Source organism: Eptesicus fuscus, chromosome 6 (genome assembly GCF_027574615.1).
Source record: "Eptesicus fuscus isolate TK198812 chromosome 6, DD_ASM_mEF_20220401, whole genome shotgun sequence".
Taxonomy (NCBI): domain Eukaryota; kingdom Metazoa; phylum Chordata; class Mammalia; order Chiroptera; family Vespertilionidae; genus Eptesicus; species Eptesicus fuscus.
Genome location: NC_072478.1, coordinates 103,810,916 through 103,824,313, shown reverse-complemented (window position 1 = coordinate 103,824,313; position 13,398 = coordinate 103,810,916). Strand labels below are relative to the sequence as shown.

At 61.2% G+C, this 13,398-nt stretch overlaps 1 protein-coding gene across 1 annotated transcript; it reads left to right on the top strand.

Annotated features, from left to right (window-relative positions):
• The first annotated feature begins 1,339 nt into the window (after positions 1 to 1,339).
• STC2 (stanniocalcin 2) lies at positions 1,340 to 13,079 on the top strand. Its single transcript, XM_008147598.3, has 4 exons — positions 1,340 to 1,550; positions 3,681 to 3,823; positions 6,493 to 6,704; positions 11,981 to 13,079. Exons 1-4 carry the CDS (start codon positions 1,400 to 1,402, stop codon positions 12,381 to 12,383), a joined length of 909 nt encoding a protein of 302 aa, XP_008145820.1. The 5' UTR covers positions 1,340 to 1,399; the 3' UTR covers positions 12,384 to 13,079.
• The last annotated feature ends 319 nt before the right edge of the window (positions 13,080 to 13,398 follow it).

Genomic DNA, 13,398 nt, shown 5'->3' with positions numbered 1-13,398 from the left:
CCCGAGCAGTTCCTGTCCCCGGCCGGCGCCGGCGCCGGGAGACGTGAGCGTGCACACGTACACACACGGCGGGGGCAGAGGCTCCCGCCGAGGCGCCCAACTTTCTCCCCGCTTCCGTGCGCCCCTGGAGGAGGCGGGGGAGGGGGCGGGCGTGCTTGGGGAGAGAGCTCTAACAAGAAGAGAGAAGATGGGGAGATTTCCATGGGGTTCGTTGGGGGTGGGGATTATTTTATTTTTTTAACCATTTCCATGAGATGGCTGGAGAGTCCAGGGAACCCGGAGCGGGATGGCGAGAAGCGCTTGGGGAAAATGGAAGTGTTTGGAGACGCGTAAAGTTGCCTTTCAAGCTCCGACCTCCAGGGCGAGCGATGCTCCGCGGGGGGCTAACTCGGAGCCTGGGCCGCCCTGCCCCCACGTGGAAGCGACGCCAGTCCCGTCTGTCACCTGGATCCCAGCAGCCGGCCCCAATCCGTCTGGATTGGGGGAGAGGCGAGAAAGGGGCGCCCTCGGTGCGGCACGACCCACCACAGGGGCCAGGAAGAAAGGGGAAGGCGGGGCAGTTGCTCGGGCCAAGTCCTGTATCTGGTGCTTCTGCCCTTAAATAGTTGGAGGGGTTTTAACGCGAAGCGTCACAACCAGGAGTTCCCCTATGTGCTCAGTGTGCCCTCAGCACCCCTGCGCCCAGGAAACGCCTCCCCTCCAGTCTGTCCCGGTCCGGGGCTGGGTCCCTCTCGCACGGCGGAGAGAGGAAACTTCCCCCGTCGGGGGCGGGTGCGCAGCAAGCCGGGGCCCGGGGACGCTTTCCGGGCGCAGACCTTCCCCTCTCGCCTCTCTTTAGTTGCAGCCGGAGCTGCGACTCGCTTTTGTCTTTCAGCCGGTTCGGCCATTGCCCGGGAGCCCCCGCACACGCGCACGCCTCTCCGGCCGCGCTCTCCGCACTCACACACACACACGCACGCACACGCGTGGCGGCCCGCAGGTCCGCAACTTTGTGGCGCGCGCCCCGCGGAGCCCGGCCGCCCCGCGGAGTAGTTGGGCGCAGGCCCCGCCCCCGGCCGTGTTGTCAGACGGGCCGGGGTCTCGGATTGGTGCAGCCGCCGGGACAACACCTGCTCGACTCCTTCATTCAAGTGACACCAGAGCTTCCAGGGACCTTGGAGGCTGCATCCCCGCCGTCGCCCGGCACTCGCGGCGCTGCTCGCGGCCTGGTCACATGCTCTCCGGAGAGCTACGGGAGGGCGCTGGGTAACCTCTAGCCAGCCGCGGCCGCGAGGAGGAGGCAGAAGGCGAGCGAGGAGGCAAAGTGGGAGGAGGAGGGGAAGCGGCGCCGGAGGAGGAGGAGGGGGAGGGGAGCAGGAAGATCCCAGGTCTCCCGGCGGGAGGTTTACCCCCGAGAACGATGTGTGCCGAGCGGCTGGGCCAGTTCGTGACCCTCGCCTTGGTGCTGGCCACCTTTGACCCGGCGCGCGGCACCGACGCCACCAACCCGCCCGAGGGTCCTCAGGACCGAGGCTCCCAGCAGAAAGGCCGCCTGTCCCTGCAGAACACAGGTAAGGACGCGCGCCCCCGCGGCGGGGGGCTGCTGGGGGGGCCCCGCCAGGCACCCACGCAGCGCTCCAGGGGTGCTTCGCCCGGCACGGGGCGCCCACCTAGGGCCGTGCAAAACTCTCGGGGCGGCGCGGGACGTGCAAAGCGGAGCGGAAGACAAGGCAGGTCGGCGCCGGGCTCCGCACGCCCGGAATCCGCACGTGCCGGGCGGGTGATGAAATCGCCGGGGCAGGACTTGTTGCTGTCTGCCCTCCCCGGGCCGAGGGGAACCGAGGCAGCGCCTGCCGCGGCCGGCGCCGACCCCGGGCTCCGCTGGCTGGTGCCGAGCTTCCTGCTCCGCCCTGGCCGCCCCGCGGGAGGCGCGGAGGGTGCCCCAGCCGGGCTGCCCCCTGCACCGGGAGAACCGCTCTCCCCCTCCGGCCGGCCGTCTGCGGCAGCACCGCGGCTCCCCCTCCTCGAAAGATGCCTGACACCCGAGAACTTTGCAGGCAAGATGTTGCTTGGCGAACTTTCCTTGGGGGCGGGGAGGGGGGCGCATTGCTTTCAGAACGCGGGTGGGGGTAGCGCCAAGCCTACTTCTGCGGCCACCGTCCCCCGTCGGGGGCAGGTCAGCAAGAAATGGTGCCACGGCCCCACCGTGCGCCGCCCCTGCTCAGCCGGCTCCGGGCTCACCGGCGAGCTGCCGAGCAGAGCCCGGCGTGCAGAGCACGGGGCTGGCCCTTCCCCAGCTCCGGGAGAGAAAGGAAATCTGCCTGGTCTCCTAGGCTGTAGGCGGTCCCCCCTTCGTTAGGGGACCTGCGAACCCGGCAGCTACCGGCCTGAGCTCACCGCACGAGCAGAAATGCACGGCGTGCCCATTAGGAACTCCCGGAGGGAGCGAGCGGATCAGGGTCCTGGGCGCTCCTGCCTGGCGCGGGGGAGGGATCCCCCGGGACGCGCAGCCCCTCCTGCGACCCTCGCCCACCCTGCCCCCCTCACCAGCTCTTTCCCTGAAAATTGAACGTAATCTCGGGAGTTGGTGACCCTCAACAAGTACACGCCCCTCCTTCTCTCGGTAGCTTTACACTGAGTGCGGATTATCTACTCCCACCCCTTCCTTCTTCCAAAATACACTTTTTGGATGTAATTTTGTGGTTGAAGACCGTGCAATTGAGGGGGTGGGGGAGCAGACGCTTGGAGCGGCAGCTTGACAGGTAACTCCCTCAGTCTGCCCTTTCAGGCCGAGGACCTGGGGCCACAGGTTGCGAAGGAGGGAGCAGGGAGCGAACTCCTGATCCCAGTCGTGGTCTCAGGAAGTCTAGGGGATTAAGTGACATCTCCGCCGGATCTCTCTGTAAAAGGAGTCTCTGGCCCATGCTGCCGACCAGCGATCCTCTCTCAGCATTGATGTTTCTCTCTCCCCCTTCCTCTCTGAAACCAATGAAAATATACAAAAAGTAACTAAACACAAGGAGTCTCTGGCTACTAGGTTGCGCTCCTGCAGGCTAGCCCCCATCTGACTCTGCGCCATGCTCAGCCTGCTCCAAACCAGTTTTCCTTTGCCTGGTGGTGCTAAGGCCATGGTTTGGAGGCGCTGCCTTGGTGGGAATTTGGTTTTGATTTTTAGGTGTTGAATCATAAAGCTGAATTGAAAGTGCTCTTTGGATGCTCTCCTTTGGGGGTCAGGAAGGAAATGACTGGGGTTCAATAGCAGCAGCTTCAAGCTCCCAAGCAGAGACGGGCATTTCATTGATGGCCTGCAGAGGGGCAAGCTACTCATTTAGAATCAGACTTTGTCTGTGGCTTTAGAAAGCTGAACTACCTTCTGTTCCCAAGCTAAGAACTTCCACAAACACTTTAATGAGATGGGGAGGGTGGAAAATGAGGTGCTCAGACCCAACTTCCGGTTGTGGTCTTTGTAACATAGGTTTGGCTAATTTTTTTACAAATATTTACAACTACGGCTATTTCTCATAAGTAGAATAAATGGTGACATTTTCTTTCCCTGGCTTTTTAGATCCTGAGATATTCATTCTAACTCTTTTTTCCCCTTAAATTTTTTTTTTGTCGTCACTTTTATTTCAACTAACCTCTCTGCGTTCCGCAGCATGGCTGAGGATGTTGTCTAGATCTGTGTGTAATTCTCATTTCAGCGGGAATCCAGCACTGCTTGGTCAGCGCTGGCGATGTGGGCTGTGGCGTGTTTGAGTGTTTCGAGAACAACTCGTGTGAAATCCGGGGCTTGCATGGGATTTGCATGACTTTTCTGCACAACGCTGGAAAATTTGACGCCCAGGTAAAAACCATATAGAGCCCCGCGAGTGTGTGGGGTTGGTGGAGCACGAATGACGTGGTGATTGGAAAGACTTGCCAAACAGATTGCCTTAGCGGCTCAGCCGTGGTGCGTTTTATCACCTGCAAAGCGGCATTCTAGGTGGCGGGGGGGCAGTGTCTCTCTGGATGGCTGCTCTCTGGAGCTGTCATCTAGGCCAGTGGTCGGCAAACTCATTCGTCCACAGAGCCAAATACCAACAGTACAACGATTGAAATTTCTTTGGAGAGCCAAATTTTTTAAACTTAACCTTCTTCTAATGCCACTTCTTCAAAATAGACTCGCCCAGGCCGTGGTATTTTGTGGAAGAGCCACACTCAGGGGCCAAAGAGCCACATGTGGCTCGCGAGCCGCAGTTTGCCGACCACGGACCTAAGGCGTCTCGGCCAAGAAGACAAAGGTCGTGATAAACATCCATAAGGGGGCTCACGATGTCAGGGCCCCAGGACCTGCTCTGCAAGGCCCATCACGTTAGGAGCACAAGGTTGAGGGGGGAAGGGCAGAGACATTGATTATATATTCCAAAAGCTATTCTACAGGAGACACAGCACCGGGAGAAATCCATTCTCCCCCCGTGGGTGTGGGAGCAGGCAGCATGGAGAAGCCGGGGCCCCCAGAACAGCAGGCTTATCGTCCCCCTAAGCCGCAGCCCCTCCGCTCCCAACCTGAAAAGTCGAAACGCTGCGTGCGGCTGGCAGTGTTACCCGGTGTTTTGCTCTATATAATAAATATAGGCAGGGCCTGACCCACTTTGGTGGTGCCAGCTCCCAAGGGCAAACGCAGTCGCTCGGGGCCGAAAAGAACCCGCAGGCAACCTTATGGCTCAGTGCTGACCACCCGGATGCGTTTCCGATGGCGTGAGGCTCACCTTCCTCGTGTCCTCGCCCGCCTATAGACCGGGGGTGGGGAACGTCCGGCCCGCGGGCCGTATAAGGCCCGGGAAATCATTTGGTCCGGCCCTGCCAAGGGGTGAGTTAATTAAATGTTTGACCACATACAGCAGGCTGATTTTTAAGGTGATGTTATAAATATCCAAATGGCCCTTGGCAGAAAAAAGGTTCCCCACCCTGCTCCGGGCCCACCGTGACACCCTCTGTCATTCTCTCTCACGAACCTCCTCTCCCACTTCCCTGGAGGGTGAGGACAATGTTTGGATGAGGCCACCGGTTTCGGGTGATGTACGAACATCGCCATCACCATCCCCTGACCTCCTGTGGAGAGCCTGACAAAGCAGTGCCTGGGAGCCAGAAAGGGACGCGGCCGGCTGGCAGCCTACCCCGCAGAGGATGTGGGGTGGCCGGAGGGGAAACAGAGACCGCCGCGTCGCCCAGGCCGTGCCTCTGAGCTCCTGGAGGCTCCCGGCTCACGCGTCCCTGCTGGGTTAACTGCCATTAGGCAACGCCATGGGAAATGCGGAGGAACCATCCCCCGGATGTCAGGGGGGCGCGCGGAGAGAGAACAGATTCCCGCAGCCCTGGGGTACACCCATCTCCCCTCTGGGTCTCGGCAGGAGTGTGTTCTCAGGTTAGAATCTCCCTTTCAAGTCCCTTCTCGGTGCAGAACGACTTCCTGAGCTGGCACGCCCTGCCCTCCATCCCACGTGACGCCCACCGGAGAGGCAGGGAGAGGGGTCGGACGGGTGGTGTGCAGTGACTAGATGCTATCTGTAGACATTTCGATGGCTTCCGAGGGAGAGAACCGGAATAAACGTGCTGGCTGGCTTCCCAATCCCAACGCCGCTCCTTCCGGGCCTGTCTAAAAACAGGGGTGACCTCTCCAAGGACAGCTCGTTTCTATAGTAAAGGGGGTGCGGCATCGCCGGGTGGGTATCCCACAATGCCTCCCTGCCCCCGAGGTTGGTAAGGGAGCTAACTTGCGGCCCGCTCGCCTCCACACCCCCAACAGCTGTCTCCTTTCTAGGATAAGAGCACCCTCCCGGGTTGCCAGGAAAGAGCAGTGCGGGCCAGATGTACGCCTGGCTGTCCTCGCCACTCGGAGGCAGGGCCGGGGGAGGGGCTGCCGCGGGGCCAGATGCTAGCAGGCCGGGTGCCAGGCGGGCCTTTCAGAGGCCCTCATCCTCACAGTTTAAAGGAGTCGAATCGCTTTCAAGAAGGAAAAGAATGCTCCTCCTTCGACGACGGGGAGACGAGAGTGTGCGTTGGGGTGCTGGGAGGCACTGAGGCAGGACAGGCCCCGTGGGCGGCCCCCCTCGATGTCACTCCTGGGCTCGGAGGACAGAGGGACAGCGGGAGATTTGGACAAGCAGGCACCTCATACGTGGGGAAAACGCTTGCTGGGGACCACCGAGGAGTTTGGGATTTCCGTCCCCTTGTGTCCCAGAAAAGTTGCCACAAAACAGCCAGCCTGGTCCGTCTGCCTTGGGGCCAGGCGGCTCCGACAGCCCCAGCACGAGGGACGCTGGTAGAAGGAGGCAGGCCTGCGAGTCTCCCCACGTGACGGCCTCTTTGGCCAAATGCCAGAGGTATCCCGTCACTCTGGACACTCCTCGGGATGAAGCATCCGCCGGTCCCCTGCCAGGGGGCCTGGGGGTGCAGTTGTCAGAAAGCTCTGGGTGAGCCCCAGAAGGCCCCCGTCTTCCGCCCCCTCTTCCCTCCTCCGTTCTCCGTCCTCAGGGCAAGTCCTTCATCAAAGACGCCCTGCGGTGTAAGGCCCACGCCCTGCGGCACAGGTTCGGCTGCATCAGCCGGAAGTGCCCGGCCATCAGGGAGATGGTGCTCCAGCTGCAGCGGGAATGCTACCTCAAGCACGACCTGTGCGCGGCCGCGCGCGACAACACGCGCGTGATGGTGGAGATGATCCACTTCAAGGACCTGCTGCTGCGCGAGTGAGTGTCCCTGGGGCCTGGGCCGCGTGTAGGGCCGGCCTCTCCCACCGGATGGGGGCGGGGGGGGGGGGGTTGTGTTTACCTCTGAAAGCTGCCCGGCTCCCCGGGGACTGCCTTTCCTGTTGACCTTCAGGAAAAGCGCAAGAAATTGGCACCATCGGTTCCAGAATCATAAGCAATAGAAACAGGAAGCTCTCTTCCCAAGCACGAAATGGGTGGGATTCAGAAATGCCCTTCGCCCTCCCCTCGGCCAAGACCCACCCGGTCTCTGAGCATCCCCGGTAGCTCCGCGGGTGCCCCGGCAGCCCGCCGGCAGCCAATACCACCTGCCCAGCTTTTACCGAGGGCCAGGCACGGGGCTCAGTGCTTTCCGTGAACTTCTCACTTGATCCTCACAAAAGCCCGGTTCTGCTACCATTCTGGTGCCCATTTTACAGATGAGGAAACAGATTCATGGAGGGAAAGGTCACAGGCAGTGGGAGGCAAAGCCAGGATTTGAGCCAGGTAGTCCGGCTCCAAAAACGACGCTCTTCCAGGCCACATGCCGAGAGCAGCCGCTTTCTTTTCCTGCCTCCATAGCCCTCCTTGCCCTTACAAAGTCCAGCTCACCTTCTCTAGTGCATGAATGCCCTCCCGGGGAAAATGCAAAACAAGGTCAGAAACTCTCAGCAGCCAAACACCTCTCTGCCGGAGCCAGGAAATACAGACTGACTTATTCAAAGGCTTGGGATTCAGTAATAAACCCCGGAAATCTCACTCCTTCAAAAGCACGCCATTGCTAGGGTCCGAACTCTTGCAGAGCGGTGAAGCCGGGGGCGACACAGCTGTGCTAGCCCGAAGCGCGGTCCGTGGCCAGCTCCTAGCCGAGCGGCCCGGGGCCAGGGGGTGCCAGCCTGACGGCACCGCTGCTCCTCACACGGCGACGCGCTGGGCCGAGTCAGTAGGGCTTTATGAACTCTTGCCCCTTCGTTCGTGGCATGCCTTCCCCCCGGATCCGTCTCTCCACAGGCTGCTCCCCACCCCACCCACTCCACGTAGATCTGGGGGGCAGCACCCTCCTGTCGCTTTCCTCGTGGTCACGAGGGTCTAGGGATCTTGCCACGCCCGGGTGAGTGTGCGAATGGGAAGAGTCACCTTGGATCTCTCCACGGGCTGCTCCTGACAAGAGCAAAGCAACGATGCCTTTCCTCTGAGTTCCACCAATGCCTGATAAATCCTTTCTATTCCTCCAAATACCTGTGCGGAAGGCAAGCGACCACGGCATCCGCAGTAACCACCGGAGCGATGGACAGTCAGTTCTGAGTGGGCCAGGCCCCGGGCCAGGGACTTTCCCTGGATCTCTCCGTTATCTTTCCCAACAAGACAGAGCTCAAGGTCCCCATTTAGCTGTGGAGGAGTGAGGCCAAGAGTTTAAAGACCTCCCTCTGAGGTTAGATTCCTCCTTTCCAACTGGGGACTTGGTGAGATGCATGCCTGAAGCCAGCTGTCAGAACAGACCCCCAAACCTCCTTGCTCCTGGCCCGCTCTCCCCCCCCCCCCCCCCCCCCCCCCGCCCCCGGACCTGTCAGAGGTTCACTGGTCCCCCTTGTGGCCAGGGTTTCTTCCCCTTTTCTCAAATGCATCCCCGGGACCCAAGGAGAGCGCTGTGAACGGCCCTGCCTTAGACGTCCCGGGAGATGCCGGCACCGTGCGGCTGACAAACTCAGGGAGGTCGTTTGTCCTAAACCCACGTTCCATAGAGACGGCACGTTGGCCCTGGAATGGATGGCGGGGAGCTCGTCTGTAAATCTGTCGTATATTCCCGGAGCCGGGAAGGCTGTCTTTTGGGAGAAATGTCTTGTTTCAGAAAACTACAGGGGTTTTTCTGTTGGTTTGTTTTTGTTGTGTTGTGTTTTTTAAAATATATTTTTATTGTTTTCAGAGAGGAAGGGAGAGGGGGAGAGAGATAGAAACATCAATGATGCGAGAGAATCATTGATCAGCTGCCTCCTGCACGCCCCACACCTGGGGATTGAGTTCGCAACCTGGGCATGTGCCCTAACCAGGAATCGAACCATGACCTCCTGGTTCATAGGTCGACACTCAACCACTGAGCCATACTGGCCTGGCAGAAAACTGCAGGTTTTAAAGCCCCTCCCCCCCCCCCCCACACACACACACCTGCCTTCACATTTAAGAAGCAGCAAAGCACTGTGGCTCTCCGGAGTCCCCTCCAGAGAAACGTGGCCCGGGGACCCTTACTTCCGAAGGGCTCCTCACATCATTAAGAACGACCTCGTGACCCCCCGCCCCAGCCCGCTGTGGGAATGCAGGCGGTGCACCCCGAAAGGAAGCCTGGGCCTCCTTTAAAAACACTCGCTGCCCGGGACCAGGTCCCCCGCCTCCTGCTAAGCCCGCTCCCCCCTGACCCCCACTGCCTCCCCTCCCGAAGCCACGACTGTGCAGCCCATTCACCTGAATGAGCTTCTCAGGTTCTGTAACCATCTTAACTGATTGGGGCGCAGAGGATCTCAGTCCCCCCAAAGCAAGAAGACATTGAAGAATGTGTGGCATTGGCCACAGACAAGAGAAATGAGCGCTGAATTTGCTTTCCACTTTACAGGGGGCGAAATCGCAGTCACCCCAGTATCTACGTAACCCCCATTCTTCCACCCCATCCCTATCACCCCCAAACACTGTCATGTTTAGTTAAAGTGGTCCTCTCACCCCCTCACCTCACTTTCTCCATGGCAACCACCTCAGCCACCACTCACCCTGTCGCTGGGTGCTGGCGGCCTCCAGGCCAATCCCCGCTCAGTATTTTTAACCCTCCTTCGCCTCGCTGACAGCAGATCAGAGCGCTGGGCTTTGTCATTAGACACGGCCGAGGAGGCACCACGCCAGCTCGGAGCGCAGCTTAGATTAGCACCCCCCCCCCCACCACCCCTCCCCACCCACTGTTCACAGCTCAGGGCAGGGAGGAGCCCGCGGGCCGGTCCAGCCTTCGCGGCTCCACCTCGGGTTCTGAGAGCATCTGGCAGGCCGACCCCCTGGCGCAGGAGGCCAAGAGGCAGTGCGTCCGTTCCCAAGAGAGCCGGCCCCTTACTCCGGGGAAAGGAACTTGAAGAGGAGCCTTGGTGTCGTGTCCCCAAAGGCCAGACACTCGCAGCCCTGCAGGTTGCTCCTGGAGCCCCAGAGAAGTGGCGGGGACGGTCAGGGCCGCCGGGGCAGACGCACACGGTGAACTTGAGCTCCCTGAGGCGGTCAGGAGCTGGTTTTCAAGAGGCGGGAGGAAACTAGCACGAGTTGACCATTCCCCCTGTGCCGCCCCGTGCCCTCCTTGCTCGGCCCACGAAGACCAGTGTCATCACTGTCCCCATCACCCCGAGGGGCCTCCCAGAGGGAGCGCCAGCCCCCGCCCGTCAGCCATGCACACAGGCACAGAGGAGGCCTTCAAGGAACATCTCCCCTCCACTCTCAGCCCAGCCCCAGGCTTCCCAGGCCCAGGAGCTTCCAGAAGCCACCTTCTCCCCACCTCGAACCCATGTTTCCATCTATGAAATAAGGACCGTTCACTCAGTTACACCTTGAGGACTAACTCATAAAAATGGCAATAAGCTGCTTCCCACGCCTCACACAGTCTGCCCAGCCGCCAAAGCCCGCCCGCAGAGAGGACGGTGAGTGGCTGTCACACAGCCACCAGGTGGTCCAGGCTCCCAGGGAGAAAGTCTTGGTCCTTCGAAGTGACCTCACGGTCCAGAGAGATCCAGAAACTGCCGGCCAAGGGCTGGCTCTCTTGGGAATGCTGGTGAGCCACGTGCAACACTCCATACCCCCCACCCCTTGGGGATGGAAGAGGCCATGAATGTGAGAAAGGCTTCGTGTGCCTGTGCCAGGAGGGCCCATCGCTGGGGACACCTGCTCCCAGCCGGGCCCATGAAGAGCAGGCTCATTGCCCCCCCCCCCTCCTGCACGCGGCGCCCAGCCCCGGGAGGAAGGCTTGCCTGAGGCGGTCATTCCTCCTGCCTTTCCCCAAAGAAAGACCCTCGGCTGCCGGAAGGGAATGGCCTGAGCGGCTGGCTCTTCCCTCCTGAGCTGAGCCTGTTTCTTTCGCAGACAGCTGGCTCTCATTCCAAACCCACCGGCCCCTCGAGGCCAGCCCTCACCTCCAGTTCTGGGAAAGCCAGGTGGGAAGCAGCTCAGGTAGCCAGCCCTGCTCCTCAGCCTCTCCTCCCGGCACAGGGCAGCCCTCCGGGGGCGTGACCGCCCAGGAAGTGGCCTGCCCCCGCCCTCCCCACGGGGTCAGACTCCTCCAGGTGCACAGGGGGGTGCATCCAGTAACTCCCCATCCCCCTTCTTCACCAGGGCCCACACAGACATGGGGAAATGTGTCTTGGGAGCTGGGCTGAGGGAAGTCTTGTCTGGAAGAGCGACCGCCAGAGCAAGGCCAGCTGGCCCTGCGACGCCATGTGCCGGGGCCAGCCTGCGGCTCCTCCAGCCCAAACCTGCAGCAGCTCCCCCCCACCCCCTTACCAAAAAGGCTCCCCGGTTTGGTTGTGGGTTTGTTTGTTTTTAATTATTTTTATTTTTTTGTTAATCCTCACCAGAGGATATTTTTCCATTGGTTTTTAGAGAGTGGAAGACAGAGGGAAAGGCAGAAATATTGATGTGAGAGAGACACATCTATTGGTTGCCGGGATCAGGGCCCTGGCTGGGGAGGGCCTGCAACAGAGGTACGTGCTCTTGACCGGAACTGAACCCGGGACCCTTCAGTCCGCAGGGCGACGCTCTATCCACTGAGCCACACCGGCTAGGGCCCCAGCTCGGTATTTAAGGCCCTTTACCACTTGCCTAATTGTCACTCCTCTGACCTCCCCCACCCCAGACCCATGGCCACGCCCACCAGAGCCTCCTGCTTAGCAAACTCCCAACATGCCCAGCGCTGCCCGCCCTCCCGTCCCTGTTTGCACAGCTGCCACCTGCATCCTCACCCGCCTCCCTCCGTCGTGCGCTCCTGTGCACTGTTAGTGCCCGTGTCCTGGTGGTGGCTTCTGTCTCGGCCTCTCGTTGCCTCCAATGCCTGCCCGGGGGGCCTGGTACGTCCTGGGCACCAGGAACGGGTGGTTGCGACCAGTACTCCATGGAATATGGGTAGAGGCAGGAGGTAATGCCAGAAAGCTCTTCCACCAAACCCAAGCCAAGCCGTGGGGTTCCCAGCTCCGTCTCCCCTGCCGTGGTCACGGCCCCCGGAGGCCGCGGGGCTGGTCGCATTCGCGTCTCTCTGCTCTGCCCTCTAGGCCCTACGTGGACCTGGTGAGCCTGCTGCTGACCTGCGGGGAGGAGGTGAAGGAGGCCGTCACCCACAGCGTGCAGGCGCAGTGCGAGCAGAACTGGGGCAGCCTGTGCTCCATCCTCAGCTTCTGCACCTCGGCCCTGCAGAGGCCGCCCACCGCGCCTCCCGAGCGCCACCTGCAGGCGGACCGGGCCAAGCCCTCCCGCGCGCACCACGCGGACGCTGGTGCCCGCCTCTCGGAGCCCAGCAGCAGGGAGACGGGCCGAGGTGCCAAGGGCGAGCGAGGCAGCAAGAGCCCCCCACACGCCCACGCCCGGGGCCGAGCGGCAGCCCACGGGGCCCAGGGAACTTCGGGGAGCAGCGAGTGGGAGGACGAGCAGGCGGAGTATTCCGACATCCGGAGGTGAAACCAGAGGCCTGGCCAGAAGACCGTTCCTCCACGCCGTCCGTTTCCCTCTCTGTGGACATTCCAGAACATTTGCCATGACAGACGGGGATGCCACACGCAGGGCCCGGAGGGGACTGCGGACTGGATGCAGGAGTGCGTTAGCGGCCGGAGCAGGCGGCGAGGCTCCCCGGCGGCAGCGCGGTCTCGGCTCGGCGGGGCCCACACTTGCGCCTTGAGAAGTGATCGTGCCACGTGCGCTCCCGTAGCTTTTTCTGTCCGTCCGTCCGTCCGCGGAGCACCGGGCGCGCCCTGCGGTTTCCTTGGCCGGGGGTGGCGGTGGCCCCCGGGGCTGGACCAGGCGGGAGGCGGCAGGTTCCAGTGCAGGAATGGGCCTGAAGACCTCGCTGGGGATGAGCAGGGGGGAGAGGAGGCAGGGGCCCTGTGGGTGCCGGGTGCCACATGGAAATGGAGTGTCTTGCACGGGACCTGGAGGTTTGGAGCTGCTTTCCGGGAGAGAAGGCGGGAGGGCGAGGGTTTTCAGTGTAACTTCTGAGCCATTGTTCTGACGGGGGCACCCTGTCCGAGGGCGTGGCCCCTGAGTGTGTGTATTTTAACCACTGCTTCGAGTCTCGATTTCACATTTTATTTATCTAGTTACATCTACATATCTGTCATCTAAATAAATGGCTTTCAAACCAAGCAACTGGCTCATTCAAACCAGCTCAGAGGAAAAACAAACAAAAGCCACAGCCCATCATTGGGGCCGGTTGGTGTGTTTTTAATGCTGTTGTAAAAGGGATTCCGGAGCCACGTCACTGTACATCTTACCTCCTGGTGGGGCTCGTAACCGCTTAGGGCGAACCCCACACGCGAAGAAGACGCCCTTGGCATCTCAGCATCTCACCGGGACCCCCGCCAGCCCGGGTCCCGGGAGGCCGCCCTGCGAGGCTGGCCCCTCCACGCTGGAGGATGGACAGTGGGGAGGGAAGCAAGGCCGCTCGGTAATTCCCATCGGGGAGCACCGGCCTTTTACA

Excerpts from the sequence above, each read along its gene's own strand:
- STC2 (XM_008147598.3), top strand. The coding sequence starts at position 1,400 with ATGTGTGCCGAGCGGCTGGGCCAGTTCGTGACCCTCGCCTTGGTGCTG. Across the intron at positions 1,551-3,680 it reads CCTGTCCCTGCAGAACACAG|CGGGAATCCAGCACTGCTTG; the intron begins GTAAGGACGCGC and ends TTCTCATTTCAG. Across the intron at positions 3,824-6,492 it reads CTGGAAAATTTGACGCCCAG|GGCAAGTCCTTCATCAAAGA; the intron begins GTAAAAACCATA and ends CTCCGTCCTCAG.